The sequence below is a fragment of the Podarcis filfolensis genome, assembly GCF_964270895.1.
Source record: "Podarcis filfolensis genome assembly, chromosome: 13".
Classification (NCBI taxonomy): Eukaryota; Metazoa; Chordata; class Lepidosauria; order Squamata; family Lacertidae; genus Podarcis; species Podarcis filfolensis.
In genome coordinates this window covers 48,849,283-48,875,678 of record NC_139615.1, presented here as the reverse complement: position 1 = coordinate 48,875,678, position 26,396 = coordinate 48,849,283, and the positions used below count along the sequence as shown (strand labels likewise).

Below are 26,396 nucleotides of genomic sequence, written 5' to 3'. Positions count from 1 at the left end.
TGTAATTTCCTCCTTATTTGGGGGCAATGTTTGTTTTCTAACATGACTTTCCTTCTCATGGACCAAGCCATCCCATCTTCCCTGGAGAAAATCAAGATTCCACATTACTTGTAGGGTTTTTAAAAATTACGGTTGTTGTTTTTTATATATAGCATAAACAATCTGGCCAGATTTGTGAATTGAGTAGTCTTCAAATTTCTCAAAATCCCATTACGGAAACGAAGCAAAGTTTTGGAAATGCAAATAATCCAAATGCTATTGAAAAGTGTGGTGGAGATACGTAATGTGGAGCACGTGAACCTGCGTGAACTCTCGGTATTTGGAAAACAGACTGTCTTCATGGGTAAACAACGGATTTGAGAAAGGTTGCTCCTAATTTCTCAGTGTGCTGCAGCCTTTCAAAGTAACAATGGAAATGTAAGTGCACCTCTCCAACATTCAGATGGGACTTGTAACCCTTTCTGAATCCAAAATATTCACATTCATTCAAGCGAATAATTTTTGCTGGGAAACTAAGATCAACAGGGTTTCGTTCCTTGTAATTATGCCTATGACAGCAGTTTCAAGGCATGGACCAACTGCATTCAGAGATCTTTACAGAGATGGATGTTTCCCTTAACATTGAAAGCATTTGCTGCCTTTATCTCATTCATCTGTGCAAATTTCCACAACGTCACTCGTTTGCGTCAGGTGCTCCTCTGGAAAAACCCTAAACACCTGCCATCTGCTGAAAGCAACTCCACACCTCAACCACAGAGAGTTAGCCTATGCACCTGTTATAAATCTATTCCCCACACATACCAAAGAGCTCCATTTTATAATGTAATGTTTGGAAGGAATCCCAGAGACGTATGCTAAAATAATCATCATAGAAGAGATAGTTGCTCTCCATGCAGAGATTTGAAAAATCCTATTGGTAGGGGGAAATGAGGTGAGTTGTGTGTGTGTGTTTGTTTTTTTTAAAGCCTGACACTGGGTTTGAATAACTGCCATTCTGAATAAAAGTGATTTCACAGATACACATTCTTTGCAGGAACTCTCCAACACTGAGAAAAAATAGAAACCATGCAAACTAAAATCAAGTTTGACAGCAGCACACCCTAAGTCAGCATACAATATCCATTCTCCCTTCAGATGGTAGTTCTTTAACAGCATGCTTCAAGCAATAGCAGCCAATAAAGCCAAAGAGCCCAAGTCATAGAGGCATCATCAAGGCAAAGTACATGAAGGGCTGTCAGATAGATCTTGGAGCAGTTTTGTTCTGGGTTGCACCAGAGGGTAGGACTTGACCCAATGAGCTCAAATTACAAGGAAATGTCCCTGTGTTTTTATGTTTGTACATATTTTATGGGCTAATAGCCGTAAATAAATAAATAAATTACAAGGAAACGAATTTAGACTGAAAGCTTGGAAGATCTTGCAGGTGGTGCAAGCTGCTCAACAGTGGAACAGTCTGCCTCAAGAGGCAGTAGACTCTCCTTTGCCAGAGATTTTAATGTAGAGATTGGATGGCTACTCGTTGTAGTGGATTTCCTGAATCAGCGGGGGAAGACCTTTGATGTACCAACTCTATGATACTATGATAGTGAGAACTGGCATTCAGCATGCACCAGCCCCAGAAATATTCATGCATCATAACAGATAAAGTATTTTCAGGATTTGATTCCTGCTGAGGAAGAAGTGAACAATCTTACCTTCAAGTACAGAAGTCACATATATAGACAATGCATTCATCATCAGATTTCCAAAGAAACTACGTAAGATGCTGATCATGTGCATAAACCAGCCAAAATAAGTATTTTTGTCCCCCGGATCTTAATAGGAATGATTTTGGCATGTGCTTTAACTCGTCATTGGGATAAATGTGATTTAACAGTGATTAATGGGGGTTAGATAATGCTTCTGATTTCTTCTTCACTTTTTACCCACATAATTGCATTTGGTGTACTATAAACCTATTAAGAGGTTTGCTATACATCTAAGATTGTATGCATGCCACCCCCACCAATAAAAACTTTCATCTCTGTTTTCCCATTCACTATTGCCTTGCCACTTATTTTGGTACCAAATCATCACATCTCTTTCAGAGATTCCTTAAGCATATTATTATTATTATTATTATTATTATTATTATTATTATTATTAACAATTATATTTACATCCCATATTTCCTATTAAAAATTAAAAATATGATTAACAATAATGTAAACCTAATACATATAAAATACAAATTCAGAAACATTCAAATTGGCATGTGTACACGCGAGTTTGCCACTTTCCAGTCACCAATTTTGAAATTCTCAAGAGTTTCAAAAGCAGCTTGGCTCTTGGGGTCAAGGGGACAAGATGTTAAAAGCCACCCAAGGTACACACATGGCCTAACATAGGCATGGTTATTCCAAGGTGCAGTCTAGCTAAAATTAAACATTTTAGGTCCCCCATGCTGAACTCTCCCATTGAAGCCCATTCATCTAACATGTTTAATTTTAGCTGGAGCACATACTTTCCACATACTTTAAGTGTTTTGACTTTGTAAGCATTGATATACCAGGATCACAACACCAAATGCAATCAGTGAAATCAGAATAGCATACCAAATGTTGCCATTTGTTTGTAAGGTATCAAACCTATATCTAAGAGAAAGGATCGACAGCAAAAGATATCAACATTTTATGAAAGTGTGATACCTTGAAATCTATACTGGTGTATCTGCTTAAAGAACTGAGAAGCAATTAAGAGATGCCAATTTTCCCTTCAGAGTTCATTGGCACTTACCTTCTGAGGTCTGAGATGCCCTGCGAGTTGGCACAGGGGACTTTGGCTCCTCCTGAGAATCTGTTGAAGTGGGGCTCGCAGATGTCGGAATGGGAGAGGTTGGGACGGAAGAAGAGCCCAGGTTCAAGGATAAGTCACTCTTGCCCCGACATAAACTCCGACTTCTCAGCTCCTTCTCGTACTCTTCAGCTGCCAATTTCTCCAAGTATTTGTATCTGGAAGTCAAATTCCAAAGGGATTTCGTAAAGAAGGAGAAAACGGATGCTGGTGCTTGTTTATAGCTGAAGCACCTGCGAGGAAAGTTCTGACTTCCTGACGCATGAGGTACACGGCAAAACTGACTGCTGGGCTAAACTTTGGTGGGAGGGGGGCTGGGACGGAAGGCACCAGAGCGGGGGGGGGGGGACACGAAAAACAAGCAAAACCCAGCAACGTTTATAGTGCTGATGTCAAACAAAAGGATAATATTAAGAAGTTCTCAGATGCTGCACTTTGAAGAAAACTGTCTTCTTCCCCATGGAAAAATTTACCAGCTCTTCCCTTTTCCTTCACAAAAATGTCTCTCAGATCCCCAAATGTTAAAAGACCCAGTCCCAGTCTTGCTGAAGAGAAAGGGGAGGAAATTTTAGTGCCTCGCAGGAAAAGAGATCTTGCAGAAAATAATACCACTTACAAATGTTTGGACTAAAAACTGTCTGAGTCTCTGAACCTGCTTCTATTTGCTCCAAGAGCAGTGCACTGGAATTCACTTTGTTCTCTCGAGCGTCTACAATGGAAACTTTTTTTTTTAAATTCTAAAAGATTTCTCGGCCGGACTCAAGACATTCAATAGCTTGGATATGACGTCACATATAGTTTATTCATCAAAGTCAGTTGAAAAGAACAAAGATACATCTGTTTTGCATTTTAGGCAGGCAAGACTTGCTAACTGTTTATTAAGACCAGCTACCAATCATATTCTCCATACAATTCTTTATATGCTCAGACCAAAATAGCTTCGGAATATGTGTGTCTTCCAGATGTCTGCTAATTTTATCCACCATTATTTGCCCATGGAGTACATTAATTGATGCAGATGTAAAAGTAGGCTCCTAACTCTGTTTGCCCTACTCAGACGTGAACTGCTCACAAAGGTGAATCAGGACTAACTTCTTGCATCTCTGACTCTGTGTTTGGCTTCCAATATCTGACTGCACTAAGCATTTCATAACAATACGAAACGGGGCAAGATAGAGATCTTCCTTCTGTATAATGCTGCATTGTTCCTCAGATTATCACCATCTTTTCCCTTAATCAACATTGGACGCATGCTTCAGTTTTACACCTGAAATGGTTTACAGTGTGAAAGAGTAAAAATTACCTGGCTCAGAGGACCTCACCTCCCGCATGTCACTGTTTGAAAAGAGGTACACACTGACAAGAGACTAATGCAGAAATGCAAATGCAATGGGAAGCGTCCCCTGAGTGATTCTGCTGCATCTTGCATTAAGAGGGATGGAATGATCCAATCGCGCTTAATGCAGAGATGGAGTAGATTGCCAGATCTCAGTGGAAGCTGACCGGAAAGCAAGATGAGTGAATCATGCAGATGCACAGCATGCGGTCTCCTCCTCGGGGTGGACGCTTTTAGGAGCCGATATAAACAAGGAAAGGTTGTGCTAGTGAACACTGCATCCAGTAAGGATGAGGCTGTGTTGCCACCACCCCTGGAAAATAACAGTGCCTGCTATTCAGTAAATACTAAATTATATAGTCAACACAGGGGTACACATGTAGTTCCAAGCGCACAGCCATTGCAGATACGAAGATATCTTTCATAAACATTATGCCACATGCAGCATTGAAGGATCCGGTTTCAAGGGTGTGCAAAACCATTTTCAGTAACATAGTCAAGCTTTTTCTCAATGTTAAGCAATTAGGGTTCCATGTGATGTAGAAGTGCCCACAGATTTTGGAAAGTGATTGTAAAGGATGGCTATAAAATAGGAAATGTTTCTAAGCATTTACAGTATACACAGCCAGTTCAATAGATTGTGATTCTCTATGAGAGCTAAGCTGTTACCTAAACAAGGCTTTATCTCCCAAATGAGTAGATCATGGGTAGTCAACCTTTTTATATCTACCGCCCACTAATGCATCTTTCTTGATGGTAAAATTTCCTTACCGCTCACCAGTGCTCGATAGAAGGAGGATTCAGCTTATGCCATAGAACCCCCTACTGCCCCACCTAGAATCTTGAAATGCCCACTAGCGGGCGGTAGGGACCAGGTTGACAACCCCTGGAGTAGATGGATTCATAAGTGACACAGGTAGCAGGGGTTTGTAGCCTATTTGGATTGAAACAGGCAGACCAGTGGGTCTGCCTGCAGCTTGGAATCGTGGCTGCAGTGCTATCTGACTCTTCTGTGTTAAACTGCCACCTGTTTCCTCCCTTAGTAGGTACTTCTTCTACTTAGTAGTAGAAGAAAACCATTCCAAGGTATGGGGAAGGGAGGGCTGCATACGATTTGGCACATTGGCCAAGAAGGTTGGCCACCATTTCTCCAAAGGATCGTTTATTTAAAACATGGTGAAGTAAAGCTAAAGCTAAAGGTAAAGGGACCCCTGACCATTAGGTCCAGGCGCGGACGACTCTAGGGTTGCGGCGCTCATCTCGCTTTATTGGCCGAGGGAGCCGGCGTACAGCTTCCGGGTCATGTGGCCAGCATGACTAAGCCGCTTCTATCGAACCAGAGCAGTGCATGGAAACACCGTTTACCTTCCCGCTGGATCGGTACCTATTTATCTACTTGCACTTTGACGTGCCTTCAAACTGCTAGGTTAGTAGGAGCAGGGACCAAGCAACAGGAGATCACCTTCTGATCAGCAACCCTAGGCTTTGTGGTTTAACCCACAGCGCCACCAGCTAGCTAGCTGCAAGGAAATGGTTGGTTGGCATCCGTCTCAGGAGACAATGGATGAGTTTGCCTTTGAGGGTGAAGACAAACTGTTGTAGGGCTATAGTGCCTGCTGTGGCTGTAGAGACTTGTAGTGAAAGACATGTTTTGTTGCAGCTGGGGCAGATGAAAGTGCCCGCTTGTGCTGATGCAGATGCACCATGGCAGTTCTCTCTGCACTCCTGCCAGCGGTCATTCCTCCTCTGGTCACTGCTACGGATGCATGACCTGACTGATTGTATCCAGCCTCTGTTTGTCTTTTGGCAGGTTGCAGTTTTAAGTATTTTTTTCAAATGGTGTTTTGTACTTCTGGAAACCCTGGGGCTCTCCCAAGCATTTTTGATACCAAACCTCTTATTTCTCAGTAACCCTTCCCAAACTCGCCACCTGACTTCACTATTAGAAGGAGTGATGTTTGGACATTGGCATGGGCTGAAGGATGGGGAACGTATGCAATGTGTGCAACATGATCAATAAGTCCTATCTGTCTAAAGAGGCAGTCATGTTAGCCTGTCTTTCTGCAATTGATACTATAAAAATTGCAGGTAGCACTTTGCTCTCGTATTATTGAGGCTATGTGACTTTTACCTATGGCTGTAGAAGCTCTCTACATGGGATTCTTAGTTTCTCAAAATTCAAAATAGAGTGCTGTCTTTCCTTTGCCTTTCCAGCCATACAACAGCCACCTGAAGGTCTAGTGGAAGTTCTGAATCAAACCTAGTCTCCAAACTCAGCAGACCTCCCACGCCACTTCTTTTGCAGATTTCTCCGCTATAGGCTTCTTGTGAAGTAGCTGAAAGTCTTGGCTGACAGTTTCAGAAGTCTCTCTCTCCCTCTCTCCCTCCCTCTCTCTCTCTCTGCAATCCAAACAATTATTTGTTACATGCCCATTATTCAGTAATGAACATCTTCCTTTATCATGGCTGTGCTTGCCAGAATGAAATAGCACATGCATTTCTGATTTAAGCCATTCTTTACAAGTCTAACTGGAAGCATGTTTACAAAACCATGCATCTCTCAATAAATGACATAAGAAATGTAAAAAAGAAAGAAAGCCAAAAACAGTGTTAATTACCGACCTCTCTTCTCTTGCTTGTCTTAGCTCCTCTCTTTTGTCTAGATAATTACGACTAAGAAACAGAGGTGCATAAAGTTACAGGGAAAATAACTTAAATAAAAAGCAGGAAAAGAAGAACATAGCAAGCAGTGAAAGAAATGAAAGCAGCTAAAGCAAAAGAGCTCAGATTAAAATACATTCTTTGGTAAAAGAAATCTGTGATGATGGGTGTAATTTTTAAATGTCAAGGACACATTGTCACACACACACTTCTTTGGTACTATGCTGATAATTGATGTTTTTCATAGGAGAATATGTCACAAAATCCTGGCGTGGGACAAAGGTTTGAACCTGTGGCCTTGGCGTTATGAGTGCCATGCTCTAAGCAAATGCCATTAAGTCTCCAACCTGCATCAAGTTTTGACCTGAGCTCTATGTCTTGAGAAACGTATCAAGATTTATTCAGGTGAAAAAAAATAAGAAAATAAATATTTTTTAAAAACCGCACACACAAATATTTGTTCAGGTGTACAGCCACCATAGAAATGGCAACGATTAACACTCAGGTGTTTATTTCATGGGGTGGTGCTAAAACCAATCGGAGATTCTTTCCAAAGATTATGTGAATTGCACTGTGGGAGGCAGTCTTGAGAATCCATCCAGTTAAAGGGCTAGTTCTCACTAACTTACTGTCCTTCAGATACCTCCATACAAAAATATTCCCTTTACATAGAAGATGACCATTTCATTAAGAGGCCAGAGGCTGGGAACTCTTTTGTCTCCTTCTGACTTTACTGACTGATAAGTTATTGAGCTTTTCTGTTTCATTACAGAACTAGCAAGTTACTTTTCTCTTTTGGAAATTATTAGGGCATCGTCTTGCACTATGTTAAGCAAATTTACACACAGATCTCATAATGAAAAGATGGTGAAGTAGGTCTCACCAGTTGAACACATTTAATCCTATCAATGGGATAGTGATTTTTCTGCCAAGCAAATCCCATTATTGCAAAAACAAATATTAAAAAAATCAGCAGCACACAATGAAAACTGATTTTTAATGTTTTTAAATAAGCATTTATCTGTATGTGGTCACAAACAGCTTCTGAAGTAATCAATGTAGTTCAATAGACCTAAGAAAATTGTCGGTGGATTGAAAACTGTGAAGACAAGGTATTATATATAATCGACTTTTTATTTTGTTCTGTGGATATTGCAGTGTTTTTTGTTGTTGCTATGGATGACAGCTGACACAAATAAAGTTTCATTCATTCATTCATTCATTCATTCATTCATTCAGGTATTACCCTGTGAATCGCCCTGAGACCTGTGGGTATAGGGCAGTATACAAATTTAAATTTTAATAATAATAATAATATTTCAGCTGACTCCAGATACTCCAGTTAATTGACAAGGCTACAGGGATTTAAATGTGTCAAAACTATGAAGAGCAGTATTTTATGAAATGTACTTCATACTGTGTGACTCGTGGGAATGGAAACTGAGAAATATCCAGAAAAATAGGTGGTTTATCACAGGCTTCCTCAAACTTGGCCCTGCAAGATGTTTTGAGACTACAATTCCCATCATCCCTGACCACTGGTCCTCTTAGCTAGGGATGATGGGAGTTGTAGTCCCAAAACATCCAAAGGGCCAAGTTTGCCTATGCCTGGTTTATCAGATGCTACAATTCCAAATTTCTCTTCATGTGCAAATGCAGGTCAGGGTGGAGATGCTACCATTTAGGAAGACGGATGGAAGGGTGCATATATTGAATACAGCAAATGACTTTTCACCTCTAGTTATATTAAGATAACAAATGATTTTCTGTCTTACTTGAACTTGTTTCTTTCTTCCCGCTCTATCCTTTGCAGCCTCTCCTCCCTCTCCTGACGTCGCCTCTCTCTTTCCGCTGCCAAAGACTCCTGGTGCTGCCGATACGACGATGTAAGGAGACCACCCAAGGACGGCCTGCAGACCAAGGAGAAATCACATCGCTTCATATTTTTCAATAAAATAGCTTTTCACCTGTCTACTTTTTCTCATTCTAAATACAAATATACTGTATCCCAACATCTTGGGACGTGGGTGGCACTGCGGTCTAAACCACAGAGCCTAGAGCTTGCTGATCGGAAGGTCGGCCGTTCGAATCCCCATGACGGAGTGAGCTCCCATTGTTCAGTCCCCGCTCCTGCCCACCTAGCAGTTCGAAAGCACGTCAAAGTGCAAGTAGATAAATAGGTACTGCTCCGGCGGGAAGGTAAACGCCGTTTCCGTGTGCTGCTCTGGTTTGCCAGAAGCAGCTTAGTCATGCTGGCCACATGACCCGAAAGCTGTACGCCGGCTCCCTCGGCCTATAGAGCAAGATGAGCACTGCAACCCATGAGTCGTTCGTGACTTGACCTAACGGTCAGGGGTACCTTTACCTTTATCCCAACATCTCAGCAGCCAGTCTTTTCCACATGTGACTTATGGCCACTCTGGTTCATGCTAAAAGGTGAATTACCCATTTTGCACATACTCTGGTAGGGCTTCTGATTAAAATAACAACAACCACCCAATACAGTATTACACTAAGGGCCAATGGGAAAGGATTACCAGTAACTTCACTAATTTGATCAGCCCAAAAGTAAAGACCGCTTTCATTGAAGCAAGCTATTTTCAGGGGTGGACTTTGGTAATCTTTGCTAATATGGCACTCTGAGCCAGGCCAAATTTGGCTCTCCCAAATGGATCTTCTCAATTCTGGACCTTCTCAATTTTGCACCCTCTTGGCTTGACACCCTGTGTGGGGGAACCACCTGCGCTCCCCTAAATCTGATGCTGCTCTTTTGTAACTGCTGGATGCCACACTTCATTCCAGCACAAAAGGTTCTCAGCAGGGCCAGATTTAGGTTTGACGAGGCCCTAAGCTACTGAAGGTAATGGGGCCCTTTATATGTCCAGCCGTCCTTTGTCAACAACAATTTTTTGTGTTGAATATATGCTATATGGTGATTTATGGACCTAATAGGTATCTAAAGCCATTTGCACATAACAAAGTATGTGTTTTATCAGAGTGATTGTTGAACTGGAATACAAGTAAGAAGTGATATTTTAGGGAGCAGGCTAGCAGGCAGGGCCCATTACTTACATCATAGGAGCCTACGCAACACAAAACACTGTTGCTGTATGTAAGGTAAAGGTAAAGGGACCCCTGACCATTAGGTCCAGTCGTGGCCGACTCTGGGGTTGCGGCGCTCATCTTGCTTTACTGGCCGAGGGAGCTGGCGTACTTTCCCGCTGGAGTGGTACCTATTTATCAACTTGTACTTCGTGCTTTTGAACTGCTAGGTTGGCAGGAGTAGGGACTGAGCAACCGGAGCTCACCCCGTCGCGGGGATTCGAACCGCCAACCTTCTGATCGGCAAGTCCAAGAGGCTCAGTGGTTTAGACCACAGCACCACCTGCTGTATGTAGTTTTTTTTTGTTTTTTATCTTATATTTTGGAAATGTACATCCAGTGGGTTTTTTTCCTTTAATTTTTTTTGGGGGCCCCCAAGAGAGTGGGGCCCTAAGCTATAGCTTGTTTAGCTTATACGTAAATCCGGCACTGGTTGTCAGTCACTGGCTAGGAGTGCCACCACTATGACTTCGCAGCTCCGAGGGAGCGGTTGGAAGCTATGTCCATTCTCAGAGAGCAAGGCATTGCAAGGCAACATCTGAGTTGGACTCTTATGGACTCAGGCATTGCTTTGCAAAGGTGGGTGTGGCGACTGCCGCACAGATGTCTTTCTTACAACTATTCCTTTGCCATAACTTGATGCTATTCGTATTTTTTTTTTATTTAATACCCTTCCGTAACTCACATACCAGTGTGCAATCCAAAAAGTCAAAACAGCTAACACAAGAATAAAATGATAAAAGCCCATTAAGAAAACTGCTTATTAGAAGTTTTCAGGCAAAGCAGCACCCCGCTGGAATGACAGAGACAAAACATGCAAGTTAAAACAAGACAAAGAAGGACGTTATTGCTATGGCTGAACTGAAACTGCTAAATGTTTTCCATGACCACTTTCTGAAGTGCCGAGAATTACATCCCTGTTTCAATTATTTTTTGGCCCTCCCTGTAAACGTGCTTGCTTACTCATTTAAATTGGCCTCACTTTTGGTAACATTATCACATAGCTAAATCGGATTGGCTAAGCAGTATCATGGTATCATCCTTTCAGTACTTGATTCCTAATTGGGTGGGATCCCCCAATGTGACCAATACAGGAAATTGCAAGGGGCAACCCCGGGGGGTGGGGGGGTCGCTGCATGACACATAAAATAAAAAAAGTGAGGCTCTTTTTCTAGAATCAACAGTGGAATAAAAGGCTCACTGCTGGCTATGTGATTTGAACTTTGATACAGCCATCTGTTAAAATGTAATCAAAGGACCACATGTAACTGTACTCTCTGAAATCGAGGGTGGTCCCTTTTTCCTTATAGGACGTTACCTAAAAGCTCCAATTCTAGGAAAAGAAATCAAGATGGGCCATTTCAGAAGGGCTTATCAAATTCTTGCTTTGGAGTCTCAAGATTGCTGCCCCTGCAATTAGTGGGTGCATTTTTACAGATATTTGTAAGTGAAAGCAGATGTACAGTAGGTTCCCCTGATCTATTTCATCAAGGCATTCACAGCATCCCAAGTTTGGAATGAAAGGGTTAGCTGGGGAGAAAGGAGGAATTGCAGCCCCTTTCTCTAAAAACAAAATAAGCTAGGTGATCACTGCCACTATTTTAAAACACTTTGGCTTGTAGATGTGCATACAAATATTCAGTTACGCAAGACGGGACAGCTTTTGCCCCACTGGCAGCAGATCAACGCAAGCAGGATTTCAACAATTTCTGCGCATTGAATTCGAATCTGTTACATCCCACGTGGATAAACATTACATAAGGGGGTATAAAACCTGATATCCCGTAAACCTTGTTTCTGGCACAAAATTACAGATGCAATATCATTGTGTGACTGCTGTCAAGCTAGGTCTGAGCTAAAAAAGGTTGTGAAACGTTCATCAGACGACAAAAGCAACCCCTTTTATCACTGGCTTTTCAAGGTGGCACTGTCGAAGGGGGCGAAAACCTTTGCCTAGCTCCAAAGGCCGTAAAGAAGAATGAGGGGGCTGCTTCTGCAGAGAATCTCTTCCCTGCTCATCATTTTATAAGAGATTCCCCATCTTAAAAGAGGCGAATCCTTCTACTCTCTTGGCAAACTGCCTCCAAATGGCAGGGGGTGGGCGGTGGGCAAGGATTGTGCTGCTTCCTTTAAATTGGCAAAAAAAAACCAAACCCAAACCCTTGCAAATACACCATTTAAACAAGGCAACTGGCACAGGAACAAGGGAAATGGCTATAATCCCAATAAAGGTAAAGGTAAAGGGACCCCTGACAGTTAAGTCCAGTTGCGAATGACTCTGCTGCTCATCTCGCTTTATTGGCCGAGGGAGCCGGCGTACAGCTTCCCGGTCATGTGGCCAGCATGACTAAGCCGCTTCTGGCAAACCAGAGCAACGCACAGAAACGCCGTTTACCTTCCCGCTGAAGTGGTACCTATTTATCTACTTGCACTTTGACATGCTTTCAAACTGCTAGGTTGGCAGGAGCTGGGACCGAGCAACAGGCGCTCACCCTGTCGCGGGGATTTGAACCGCCGACCTTCTGATCGGCAAGTCCTAGGCTCTGTGGTTTAACCCACAGCGCCACCCACGTCCCATCTTTACCTTTACCTTTTTTTAAATTAGAGCCTCAGGGGCACCACAACAATGATGTAGAATGCAAGGTGGGGGGGGGCACAGGGTTTGCACAGGGCACCATTGAGATTTTAGAATCCAAGCTCTGCCAATGCTCGGTTTATCCCAGGAAGGGAATGATAAGGGGGGGGGGGCGCGGAAAGATTAGGGTTAAAAATGGTACCGAAGTAGTAGCAGATGGGGCAGACAATGGCTACAAACAACTTAGAAAAAAGGCAAAGCCAAGTAATTTTCAGAAACCATTTCATCCCTCACACAAACACAACAGAACCTCCAGTGTTTCGCAAGACTTGTGAACCCTACAATACCCTTGTTAATTTCAGGATGGCGCTACATGTTACTGATGGCATAGTGATATCATTGAAAACAGTGTTTGCACTCAGACTTGCCCCTTTGTCCCCAGAAATGCATCTCTCCTGGCGATGTAGAAATCCAGTTACAGGCTGGCAAGATTGCTTCCTTTTCTTTTGCTTAATAAGAAGTCACAGTCACAAAGGTGGAGCTGTAAATGTGCCAGTATCTCTCCACAACCGGCAACGTAAGATTGCACTGCACTTAGAACTTGTCCAGTAGGATCCCCCAAGGCTAACGTACATTTTATTAACACATTTATAAACACAACAATTTCTTTTGGGGGGGCGTGGGGTAGGTTGCAGAGAAATGAGGCCAGCCTTGTAGTGCGACAACTGGTGAGAGCTGTTTCTGAATTCGCACTGTGAAGGAATCAGCCTTTACTCTCCTTGACTGCTTGTGTATATAATGGGAATGTATGTCTTGCTTATATGGCTAGTTGAGGAGTGAATGGTTAGCTTGAAACTCTAGCATGTGCCCTGAGTCTACTATGACATCAAGGCATAGGCGTCTGCCACTGTTGATGTGTCTAACAACACGTCTCTCTGAGGGTGGGAAATTTAAAAGCTCTAAGCTTCCCAAGGAGAGGAGCGCAACTGACAGGTGACATTTAAACACACAGACAGACAGGAGGTGAGCAGATCAAGGGTATCTTACATGATATAGAGAAGATTTGGGGTTTCAAGGTTTCAAGGAACAAAGGCTGACTTGTGAGCTTAGGTAAGTTCAGGGACTGAATAGTTATGGGCAAGTGGATATGTTTAACCGATTTTACTCTGCTTTTTCTCCAAAGGAAATATCTCAGGTTTTTTGTTATATTATCTCATTTCTTTCTAACATTTACACGTATTATACTGTTTCAAGGACTTTTGGGGTTGTTTTTACTTCTTTAGTCATGTGGTGCATACATCTTATGAAAGTGAAATATACTCTCTTTTTCATCTAGTAAATGCAGTTCTTGTTTCATAATCCCTTTGTGGTCTCAGCTTATTCTAAACACTTCCATGCTTAGAGCTTCTACATCATGCTGCCTAAGGAGGTTTCAGAGAGATCCCAGGGAGATTTTGGAGGCTGTTTGATAAGCGGCAGTTTGGTAAATAGTCTCTCATCCGGTGGCGAGGGTGGGACCACTGTGGCCTGGTCTCCAGGAAAACATGGACCCATGGAGGGATGGGCTGTGTCTGTCTGTCTGTCTTTTTCTGGGGCACACAAAACCCAACAAGCATTTCCCCCCAAAGAATAAAAGTTACAATAATAACAAAATATTTAAACCACAGAATTTAAAAAGAATTGTATAAAAGCTGTCAGCAAACATAAAGCAAATGCAAACTTGGCTGGCAGAGATACAACAGGCCGCATCAAAAGCTTAGGAAAGCAAAAACACATTTGTCTGGCAGCCAAATGGCTTCAAGGTAGGTACCAGGTGAGCATCTCAAGGGAGAACGTTCCATAGTTGAGGTGGTGCCACCTAAAAGGGACCACCCCACCTACGTTGGCAGGGGCACTGTCAAGGTCCCAATCAGTTCTTCAGGTACCCTGCTCCCAAGCTGTGAAGGGCTTTAAGGATCAACCAAGCACTTTAAACTGAACTGGGAGCCTTGCACATCTGCACTGTGATCATAACACCCACTTCCAGTTTCAGAAGTTCATTAACTCTAACATACTACCTTGAGTATAAATTAAACAACTAACCACTGTTCCTCTCCAATTATGGGTTTAAGTGTTTTTGAGGCATAATTCTTCCAATGTCTCTACAATAACTTTTAAAATGCTCAAAGAATGGGATTATTTCTCCCAGTGGCTCCACCTTAGGCTAATAGACACCACTGGGGGGCCTGATTTAGATTGGAGTGGATTGGATTTTGGGGGAAGGGAAGGAGGGGGAAGAATGAGTAACTCTTTGCTACTTCCTAATTGGGGAACTGTTCCTCTTGCATTTTATGGCCTTTTGGCCAATGTTCTTTCTTTTCATTATATTTTATGTTTATTATCTTGTTTTCCAATTCTGCAACAATAAACTCATAAGATTATAACATCACCCACTTCCCTGGACAAAAAAACCTTTTCTCCCCAACGCCTGTGTAAATACCTTTTTGCAGAATAGCAACACTCCAGCATATTGTAAAATAAAGTTTTGGCATAAGAAAACATTTTCTTCTTCTTTTCACATGACCCTAGAACTGTGAAAACAACACCTTCCAATTTGACACTCTGTGATTTGGGGGATCTTCTGGAAATTTGTATGTGTCTGTGAAATTATTTCAAAGGCTGAGGTGGGGAACTTTCTGGTGAGTGGAGGTTAACTTTGTTTCACTGCTGCAGAAAACCTCCTAGCAGCAACCACATCCTGATCTCATTTCATGGCACTAAGGGCACTTGCTGACTACTGAGAGGAGATTTGCTGCTGCTCTATTAAGCAGTGACAAAACAAAAGTTCAAGAAAGAAGATAATGACTTTTGTAAATCAAGAAAATCTTTAATTAAAAAAATATATATTAATAGCGCATGAAACAAACTCCTAGACAAAAGTAAACTTGTATATTAATGCTGTTAAAGTTATGTATTACTGTACTGAATTTGCATATAAATAAAATCTAAGAAAAAATCCAACAGAAAAAAAGAAAGAAAGAAGATAATGGCTGCTAGTAATGATTAATTAATTTGTTATATTTATATCCTACCCTTCAGCAATGGATGTGTAACAATCAAATACACTGGCAAGCCCCCTCTCAACTTGCAAATTATTCTTTCTGTCTGAAATCTTTCCACTGCCGCTACCACTACATCTTTCATAGAATCGCAAGAGTTGAACGATGCCTTGAAGGTAATCCAATCCAATCCACTGCTTAGTGCAGGAAAGCAAAACCTAGAGCAGCCTGGATCCAATGCTGAACTCTTCTAGGAATGTAACTCTATAAACCACTTTGAAACCAGATTCGGTCAAGGCAAGCATATCGATATTTTAACTTATTTCCAATTAATTAATCTATTTTATGTTCACGCTGTTTTCTTACCAACCTCTCAATTTTGGCCTCTTCGGGTGGCGATGTAGCATGGCGAGAATTGGGTGTTGTAGGTGTACTTAATCCAGAATGAGGTAACGTGGAAGAACAGGAGTTGTTGCTGTAGCCACTGTACCTGAAGTTGACAGAAGTACAGAGAAGCGGAAAAGGTCACTTCATAAACAGGTCAACAACATGCTGTTTTCATTAATGCACTACAAAAGGATGCAATTTTGAAATGTACTATTCCCTGGGTTAATAGTGTGCTAGAGGTCCACAGACAAAAAAACCAAACCAGCCAGTCAGTACAAATGCATTTGTAATATTCAGCACTGTTTGGTTTTTGTTGCCCAGTCACAAAATTCACAACTGGCAGAATTCCAGTTTAAATCTGCCAAATCTATGCATCCTTGGCTGTCTGGTCAACCACCGCTCACCCTCCAACTCTCATTTTCCTGCTCACATCATTTCTGCTAATAGTGCACAATCCCTCACATCTCTAGACCATATTTATGGGTTGTTGTCCCCACACCCAGTCCTATCATCTCTGCCCAGCTGCAATTTTGTTTCTCTGCCACCCAGTGTTTTCTCAGGTTCCTGTTTTTCTGACTACACTTCATGTTATGTACTGAAGTTCTCACCCTGGGCCAGCAGGGGGATACTGTAGATAGCTATGCAAATAAGGGATCGAAAGTGACGTTCAGTGATTGGATAGTTTTAGAAAATTGTTACAGTTACGTTGTACTGGAGCTCTATATAAGCAGGCTGACTGAACCCTTCAGTTCAGTTCTGTTCTGGCCTGTGAATAAACAAGAGCTGTTTGAAGAATCACTGTGTCATCTGATATGTTCACCCACAACTTAACACTTTACTTTGTCCCATTTGCCTTCACCATAGTGCCTTCTGATCAACCTTCACAGTACTCTTCTCTCCCTTTCTCCTTGACAGGATGCCCTCCTGATCTTAAGGCACAATGGCCTTTCTTCAAGGCTCCCTCGCAGATTAGCATTGACAACTGCAATGCGCTCTACGTGGGGCTGCCTTTGAAGGTAACCCAGAAACTACAACTAATCCAGAATGCAGCAGCTAGACTGGTGACTGGCTGCCGAGACCATATAACACCAGTCCTGAAAGACCTACATTGGCTCCCAGTACATTTCTGAGCACAATTCAAAGAGTTGGTGCTGACCTTTAAAACGCTAAACGGCCTCGGCCCAGTATACCCGAAGGAGCGTCTCCACCCCCAGCGTTCAGCCTAGACACTGAGGTCCAGCTCTGAGGGTCTTCTGACGGTTCCCTCACTGCGAGAAGTGAAGGTTCTGCAGAGGACCTTCTCAGTAGTGGCGCCCGCCCTGTGGAATGTCCTCCCATTGGATGTCAAGGAAATAAACAACTATCTGACTTTTAGAAGACATGTGAAAGCAGACCTGTGCTGTAAGCTGCCCAGAGTGGCAGGGGAAACCCAGTCAGATGGGCGGGGTATAAATAATAAAAAGATGATGATGATGATGATTACCTTCTTCCTGTACCAGTACTGCATCTCCTCTGCCCTTTTCCTCATTACTCCTCCACCTACAAACACATCCCCTCCCACATCCCTATGGCAACCATGCTGTGTGTTACATCACATCACCATGGAAGCCATTTTGTGACTGGTGCCTACAGCAGTTTCTCAAGATTCAAAATGTGCTCCTGGGTTAGAGGATAAAGGAGCCCCCTGTTTTTAATGTAGAGGGAAACAAAAAGTGATGCGCTGCATTCTCTTATGCACAATCACAGAGAAATAAGGAGCAAAACAGAAGAAAGCTTCTCTCTGGGAGCCCATATGTTTGCACAGTCTGGTTCCAGGTAAGCCATAGGGGACTTATTATCATGGCCGGACCAGGCAATGGTGTGTTGCATGAGAAAACTGAAACTCAATCCAAAGTTTTTGTGTGTGCGCGCACACACACAAACACAACCAGCACCATTAGTATAAAACCTACATATGTATAGCCTTTTCCCCCCACAAGTGGGTAAGATCGTGCACAAGTATCTGCAGAACAGCACTAGCACCTATTTTCCTGTTCCACGTATATTACATCAATTCAGACCTTATGGTGAAAGGTGGGCAAGAAATCTTATAAATAAATGGATACATGGACTGGGCTCTCTCAAGATCTCACAAAAGCTACAGATGTTCCTAAAATCTGCACATACTTTGTCACGTGCAATTTTATGCCATCTTTTGAAGGTCAGGGTGAAAGGCCCAAAAATAAATCGGGCAGCACACACGTAACAAGACGTCTAACAGACAGAATGTCAGCTTTCCACATAATTGCCCTTCCCTATAAGAGACATGCCCTGCCACACAGCTGTTAAAAGGCACAAAACCCCAGTGCTAACACACTGCCAACTATAAACCAAACCACACAAAGTTAGAGCAAAACAAACACCAACAAAACATTTGGGCAACTAGATACATTTATAAATTAAAAACTATTTAAATTGAAGATCTGGAACTATATAGCATTCACAGGAAAAAGGTGATGGTGAGACGCTAGTGTTACAAAGATACAAAATTATGAAAACAAATATTCCCACCGTCTTCCATGCTTTGATTGCTACATTCCTATCCCAGTAATTTACAAAACCACACTCAAACCAGTTTGCTAACACTGATAAAAGAAAATAGCAATGAAAATACTCTGAGCACATCGGCAACGTCCCCACCACCAGGACCATAACTCCTTCAAGGCTTCAACCAATCTTAATCTGGCCATAAATCTCACACATTCAATTCAAATTACTCCCAGGCAGGGATGGGGGTGAAATTTGATTCATTTCACATGTAATGGCAAATGTATCTAATTCACACTTTCCAAAACAATACTCAAACTGAAACAGCCATAACTTAAAATTTTGCAATGCAGTTTAATAATAATAATAATAATAATAATAATAATAATAAATAACACACAAAATGCATACACTACAGCAAGGTGTGTATAGAAATGAATATACAGTAAAAAATAACACACAAACATCTGGTTTATGGGGGGGAAATTGCTTTATAAAATTGTGTCTATTGGGCAAAGCTGCAAACAAAAATGTGTATCTGAATGATGATGAATCTTCACAAGGACTTAAAAACAAATATCCTAAGCTGATGTGGAAATGTGGAGAACTGAACTTAAAGGCATAAAAACAAAAACAAAACAAAGAAAAAGCTGAGAGAACTCAGAATTGTCAGATTCACTGAACTCTACCCCCAGGTGCACTGAGGAACTATATCGGGGTCAGCAAACCTTTTCAGCAGGGGGTCCTCAGACCTTGTGGGGGGCCAGACTATATTTTTTGGGGGGGAAGGAATGAATTCCTATGCCTCATAAATAACCCAGAGATGCATTTTAAATAAAAGCACACATTCTACTCATGTAAAAACCGGGCCATCCGCAGGCCGGATTCAGAAGACGATTGGGCCGTATCCAGCCCCTGGGCCTTAGTTTGCCTACCCATGAGTGGTACCTCGGGTTACATACGCTTCAGGTTACAGACTCCGCTAACGCAGAAATAGTACCTTGGGTTAAGAACTTTGCTTCAGGATGAGAACAGAAATTGTGCTCCAGCGGCATGGCGGCAGCAGGAGGCCCCATTAGCTAAAGTGGTGCTTCAGGTTAAGAACAGTTTCAGGTTAAGAACAGACCTCCGGAACGAATTAAGTACTTACCCCGAGGTACCACTGTACTAACACCACAATATCATGCATGCATTCTGCCAAAGTGGGATAAAAATACTATCAATCAAATTACATATTTTAAAGGCATACCTCAAATCACAATCAAATGATCTCTAAGCAACTTACATGCTAACAATCCTTGTGCATGCTTACTTGGAAGTAAGTCCTCTTTAGGAAGTTTTTGCATTTTCCATTTGCCTTTTTGAGAGGTGGGTCCTTTAACATCCACCCACACAGGTGATACAGTGGTATTTTCGGGGGAGGGAATAACTTTTAGGGTTTATCTTATTTCAGGTGAACTCACCACACAGAAGATACATCCTGCTTGATAGTAAGGGCAGAGGGCGATGAGGGGAAATAGTAGATCTTTGAACTACAGATATGCCAGTGATTAGAAAAATGAGTCTGATATTAGGAAAGAGAAATATGCACTTAAGGGCAGGAAAAAACGGCAGGTCTTGGGATCTCAGGGATTCCCCATCGCCTGGTGTCCAGAGAACTCACTTGTCACCTATGGGCTAAAACAGGCTGGGTCATCTCATAGAAATCACTTAGAGCAGCCTTTCTCAACCTGCGGGTCCCCAGATGTTGTTGAACTACAACTCCCATCACCCCTAGCTAGCAAGGCCAGAGCTCAGGGATGATGGGAGTTGTAGTCCAACAACATCTGGGGACCCACAGGTTGAGAACCGCTGACTTAGAGGTTTGCTGGCACAACCTTTGCGTCTTCTATTCCACGAGGCCTAGCAACTTGCCTCTTTTAAAGAAAAGAAAAGAAAGCTCACTGTACAACACCCCTTCTGGCTATGGGCACACGATTTCCGTTCACATCCTGGGGCAAAGTTCGCAACCAGGAGCAGCTACTTCCGGGTTAGCGGTGTTCGTAACCTGAAGCGTTTGTAACCAGAGGTACCACTGTATATGACAGTATTCTGGTATAAGGAATCAAAATGCTGAAGGTCAGGAAAGGAAAGGAAAGGAAAGGAAAGGAAAGGAAAGGAAGACAGAAAATTCAGTAGCATCCCATAATAAGGAAAGAATATTTGTATGAAGAAGAATCACCCACCTAAGAGAAGACAAAGAGTGGAAATTAAAAGGATCGAAGGAGTCAGAAAATTTGTTCACAGGCAGGTTTTCAGAAGGACTGCAGGAGAAAGGAGAAACAATTACTACAGATGTGTTTGACAGGGGAAAAAAGAATACACACTGAGCAGCTATGAAATATGTATGGAAAAAGTGCAGTTTGCTCACTTATACTTGGTTGTACCTTGGTTAACATTGCTATGGCATACAGAAAAAAGGAGAACAGAATTCTAATACAATACATGGTTCAGATATCAAGCTTATGGTCCAGAGGAGGTTAAGCAGGAATGATGACAAAATAAGGAATAAACCATGAACAATTGCACCGAGAGGCTCTCTAGACTCCCAATTGTCACCTCCACTATTTTGGGAGAAACGGTAGGAAAAGAATCTCAGCATGTGAGGAACTGCTTATCTAGACGGAGCCAAAGAGCTCTTGGTAAGGGAAGGCTGAGAAAGAAAAGCTTGCGTTGAACCTACACATATAAATATAACATGACCTCAAATCAACTGATCTCCAATCCTTCCTTTTGTGCCACTGCCCCTGATGTAGATTATATTGTGTGTCTATGGGAGAGAATGGAATCTTTATTTTAGTTTTTGGATAGTGCCAAAATTTTGAGGTTTATAGTTATTATTATTATTATTAATAATGAATAATTACAGGTGTACAGCAGTTTGAATCCCTGCAACGGGGTGAGCTCCTGTTGCTCGATCCCTGCTCCTGCCAACCTAGCAGTTCGAAAGCACAAAGTGCAAGTAGATAAATAGGTAGGCTGCTGCCAGTTTGTGCCAACAATACTATGCTAGATGAACATATAGTCTAACTTAGTATAAGGCTATTGGGATTATAGGGACGCGGGTGGTGCTGTGGGTTAAACCACAGAGCCTAGGACCTGCCGATCAGAAGGTTGGCAGTTTGAATCCCTGCAATGGGGTGAGCTCCCGTTGCTCGGTCCCTGCTCCTGCCAACCTAGCAGTTTGAAAGCAAAAAGTGCAAGTAGATAAATAGGTACCACTCAGGCAGGAAGTTAAACAGCATTTCCATGCATTGCTTTGGTTTGCCAGAAGCAGCTTAGTCATGCTGGCCACATGACCTGGAAGCTGCACGCCGGCTCCCTCGGCCAGAAAAGCAGTAAAGCGAGATGAGCGCTGCAACCCCAGAGTTGTCTGCGACTGGACCTAATGGTCAGGGGTCTCTTTACCTTTACCTTTATGTATATATATCATAATACTGAAGCATGTGTTGAGCTGAATGGGTGTGGGGTCTAATGCAAACATATGAACTTTGAACAGGGGTTGGTATGCTATAGGGGCACACTTGGCTGGTTTGATTCCAATCCTCCACTGCGCACAGGATCTGAAATGTCTACTTGGGACAAAGTTTGGAGGTAAAATGGGCAAAATAATGACAGGATAAGTCCAAGTAAGAAACCATCCAAAATGATGTGCTGGCATGATAACCATTCATATAGAACATCGGTGTCCAACAGGTCGGCCGCGATCGACAGGTAGACCCCTGAGTGATCGCGGTCAATCACGGTCAATCGCGTGACCCTTACCGATCGCGGGAATAAAAGCAATATATAATGAATGTTTCCTCCCCCTGTCCCCCCTTGCTCTGTCCCAACGTTGAGTCTAAAGGGCGTTTTTTAAATAATTTGCTTCCAACCTCAGTTGGCTTTATTGTTTTATGCGCTTGTTAGAGTTGCAGTTAATTCTTGGCTCCTGCCCCCAAGAAAAGCTGAAAAAAGCTCAACAATTCTGCCACCCCCCCCCAAAAAAGCTCAGCAATTTCCCCCCAAAAAAACTCAACAACTTGTGTGGATCACTGCCAGTTTTTTTTATACTGGGAGTAGATAGCGGGAGTTGGATGTGCCAGATATAGAATATTTCTTGAACATAACATTCCAATGATCTCACAGACTATTTTATGAAACTCTTGAGAAGTGCTACCTGTGTTCCCTAATCCCTTCTGTTTCCTTCTCTTTAACAGCTGCTGGAGGTGCTTCAAGATCATAGGAGAACAGATGAAAGGGGCTGTGTGGGACATAAGGTAATTTATCGACAGTTGGGGATGCCTTTGGTGTGACGGATGATGAATTCTGGGAAGAGCTGATGGATACAGATGAGGGTGATGAATGGAGAGAACAATGGTGTGAAGCAAATGGATCAGGCACAGGGCATGATGATGAGTTCTTGGGTGAATTCTCTGCCCTAAAGCCCACGGGAAGCCTCTCATCCTGAGACAATACACCTGAGGTGGTGGAAGTCTCAGAACTCTGTGAACCATGTCCAACCTTCTGTCCTTCTGGAAGCCTTCTGAGAAAGGAAAGGAGGAAAGGCAGAACAGGAGAGGAGAGAAAATGGCATTAATGGAAGCATTGGAATAGATGGGTTAATGGTGAAAACACAAAAGAGAAGTTTAGATGCCTTGTATGCTTATAAACTTCCCCGAGAGGGTAAGGAAGGTGGAGAGGTCTCTTGGGATCACTTCCCAAGGTGTCTTCAGATTTCTCTGAAAAGCAGCTGAGAACAGCTTACGATTGCCAAATGGCGCCCTGCAATACCGTTGCAAGGGATTTCTAGGGCGCCTCAGTCTCTTCTCTGCAGAATGAAGATCAGATGAAGAGCAGGAATTTCGGGATGAGGGAGCTTGCTATATGCCTCTCAGAACAGGTATCCAAAAGCTCCAGGTGTTTCATGGGGGCATGCTAAAATGATGCCTCTAATATCACGCTGTAACAATTTTACCCGTTCAGAAGATAATTTACTATAATAGGATTGAAGACTAAGGAATATTAAAAGGTAACTTTTTGTTCAGCCAATCAGGAAACAATGTTTGGTTGATTTTAAGGCATCCGTTTTAAATGTTACCGAATAGCAGAGTGAAATATTTGGTCACTTGACGAATTTATTTGACATATTTATGGGTGTGTGTGGGGGGGTGTAATATGCCAGTAGCAAACTCTTGGACAATTAAAGGGAAATGTTAGGGGGTGGGGAACCACACAATAAAGCATTCCATGTGAATTTTATAATATAAATATTTTTATACTATATTAAAAGATGGAATTAATGTTGTGTTAGATGAATCACAGTAGTAGTCAAGGAAAACAGAAAGAAAGAAAGAAAGAAAGAAAGAAAGAAAGAAAGAAAGAAAGAAAAGATGAATGTACCAAATAAAAGCTTTAAAGGGGTGTATATCGTTGAAAACAGACCCTGTATTATCTCCAGTTTCAATTAAAATACTTTGTTTCCCTAAACAATTTAATATAAATTATCCATATATTGAACTAGTGTGTGGGGCTATAGTGTTTTATCAAGGCAGCCAGGGCTCCTTCGGATGACAAGATCTTTTTGCACCAGGTCAGTGAGGACCACTTGCTTTTTAAAATTCTCCCATATTACAGAACTCCCTGTGCACCTTTTGGACTGTATCTGTAGGTTTCCCCCTTTGTGTCAAATAAATGGGGTCAAATAAGTGCTGTTTACTTGTTATAATACATGGAAGATGGATCTCCCTCGGGAGGTTCTGGACTCTCCTTCCTTGGAGGTTTCTAAACAGAGGTTGGATGGCCATCTGTCATGGATGCTTTAGCTGAGATTCCTGAATTGCACAGGGTTGGACTAGAAAGATGACTCTTTGAGTCCCTTCCAGCTCCAGGATTCTATGTTTTTCTGCTTCAACAATATTTCATTATGTTCCTATCATTTTATGTAAATGTATTTTGTATGAGCAGTTGGGGGAGTGGTGCAGGAAAAACAACTTACTCCTTAACTTAAAGAAAACAAAAGAGATTATTGTGGACTTTAGGAAATGTAAATTGAATATTCAGCCACTTATTATTGAGGGGAAGTGTGTGGAACAGGTCTCGGTGTTTCGATTTCTGGGAATGGAGTTGAGAGATGACCTAACCTGGGGAGAAAACAGCAAAGACCTGACGAAGAGAGCACAGCAGAGGTTATTTTTTCTGAGAATCCTCCAGAAAAACAATCTCTCAAAGGCATAGCTGTCAACGTTTTCCTTTTTTTAAGGGAAATTCCCTTATTCCGAATAGGATTCCTCACAAGAAAAGGGAAAGGTTGACAGCTATGCTCAAAGGACCTGTTGATGGCATTTTACCATTGTACTGTGAGGAGTGTATTAACTTATAGTCTGTGTGTGTGGTTTGGGAGCTGCACAGTCAGGGGGAAAAAACAACCCTGTCCAGGGTTGTAAAGACTGCGGAGAGAATAATTAGGTGCACTCTTCCCACCTTGGATCAAATCTATGCTTCCAGGTGCCATAAGAAAGCTGCAGAGATAGTGCAGGATAGTGCGCACCCCGGAAATGATCTCTTTCAGCTTCTGCCTTCTGGAAGAAGGTACAGGGTTATAAAGACTAGGACTAGCTGCCTGAGGAACAGTTTCTACCCAAATGCGAATTTGGTTTTAAACGCATTGTAAGGAGTCTGTATGGGAGTGTATTGTATTTAAAAATGGGGTATCAGAGTTTTTAGGGGGCTAACCAGGTTGGGATAGCTGGGATAGCAGGCTTGTTGGGTTTTGAATGTCTTATGCAGTTTTTTTCAATTTCGTTGTTCTGTATGGGACAATGACAATAAAGATTATCGTATCGTATAAATGATAAAAAATATAAATATATAAATAAAGTACGTTTAATTTACAAACAGAACATTTAAATAGCTACCTTTCTACCAGTGGGGTGTGTGTGTGTGTAATGGGTGTAGCCATGATTTTTGTTAGAGGGACAGACTTTTGTTTTTTGGGGGGCAGAACCTCAGATTTGTATTGATTTGTACTTATTGGGGGGCAGCTATGCCCATGGGGGGCCGCAGGAAGGATGCTAAACATAAATATTTAAGAAGAAATAATATTATACTTCTGGGTTCAATCATACATTTAACAAGGACAGAGCAAAAATTCTGAAGGGCTGTTATCAGCTATTAAAGTTAGTGAGATGTTTAGTTCAGGCACTCTTTAAGGTGTTAGGAAGGGCACCACCCTAGTACCTGGTTTTGACCTGCCTAGAGGACTCTTTCTCCCCCTCCTCCTCTGAATTAGGTTCTGTGACTGGTTGCTCCTCTTCCTCCTCCTCCTCCTCCTCCTCTTCCTCCTCCTCCTCCTCCTCCTCTCTAGGACCAAAGCAATGGAAAGAGGCATGCAGATGGACAGAAACACATAATACAGAAGAGAAAAATGAGATGAGCAGATACCTTCAGCAGAACCAAATAAAACCAGGAGTGAGAGAAGGAAAGGAAAAGGAGAGAAATAATTAAAGCACCAATGCATTGACTTACTGCACGGAAATATTTGTTCAATATTGCTGGATGCAGTCCTGATTCCACTGAAGTAAACAGGGGCTACACCTGCCTCTGTGTTGCTAGCTCTATTTTTATATATTACATACTATATATAATATTTATGAGAGCTGATTATTAGGCACTTTCTGTTTTACTTAGTTCCCCATTTTTCAATATTTTAATATCAGATCTGTTTCTCCTTTGCGCTGCGCTTGGAAAAACAGTCTTCTTCAACTCCTTGCAGGTGAACAAACATAAAGTGGAAAATGTTCCATCAAAAAGGAAGGTTTTATAAGTCATAAGTAGGTATCATTTTTATTTCCTTCCAAATTCGCCTGCTTCTGCCGTCAATTTATTACTGAAATTCCACTAGCCCAGTCTAAATGCTGCA

The 26,396-nt window shown here is 42.1% G+C and overlaps 1 protein-coding gene across 21 annotated transcripts in view; it reads right to left on the bottom strand.

Annotated features, from left to right (window-relative positions):
- The window catches only part of FHOD3 (formin homology 2 domain containing 3), a 319,993-nt gene that overhangs the window by 54,092 nt on the left and 239,505 nt on the right, over nucleotides 1-26,396 (bottom strand). For 5 of the 21 annotated variants that reach the window (XM_083582398.1, XM_083582388.1, XM_083582390.1 and 2 more), the window contains exons 11-13: nucleotides 15,915-16,034; nucleotides 8,605-8,739; nucleotides 2,776-2,990 (exon numbers count right to left, since the gene is read on the bottom strand). In XM_083582398.1, the coding sequence (XP_083438524.1) occupies nucleotides 2,776-2,990; nucleotides 8,605-8,739; nucleotides 15,915-16,034 (470 nt within the window). Of the gene's footprint in view, nucleotides 1-2,775; nucleotides 2,991-6,790; nucleotides 6,842-8,604; nucleotides 8,740-15,914; nucleotides 16,035-20,682; nucleotides 20,761-22,655; nucleotides 23,022-25,714; nucleotides 25,838-26,396 lie in introns of all 21 variants that reach the window. The other 16 variants (XM_083582395.1, XM_083582386.1, XM_083582387.1 and 13 more) reach the window with 7 other exon arrangements.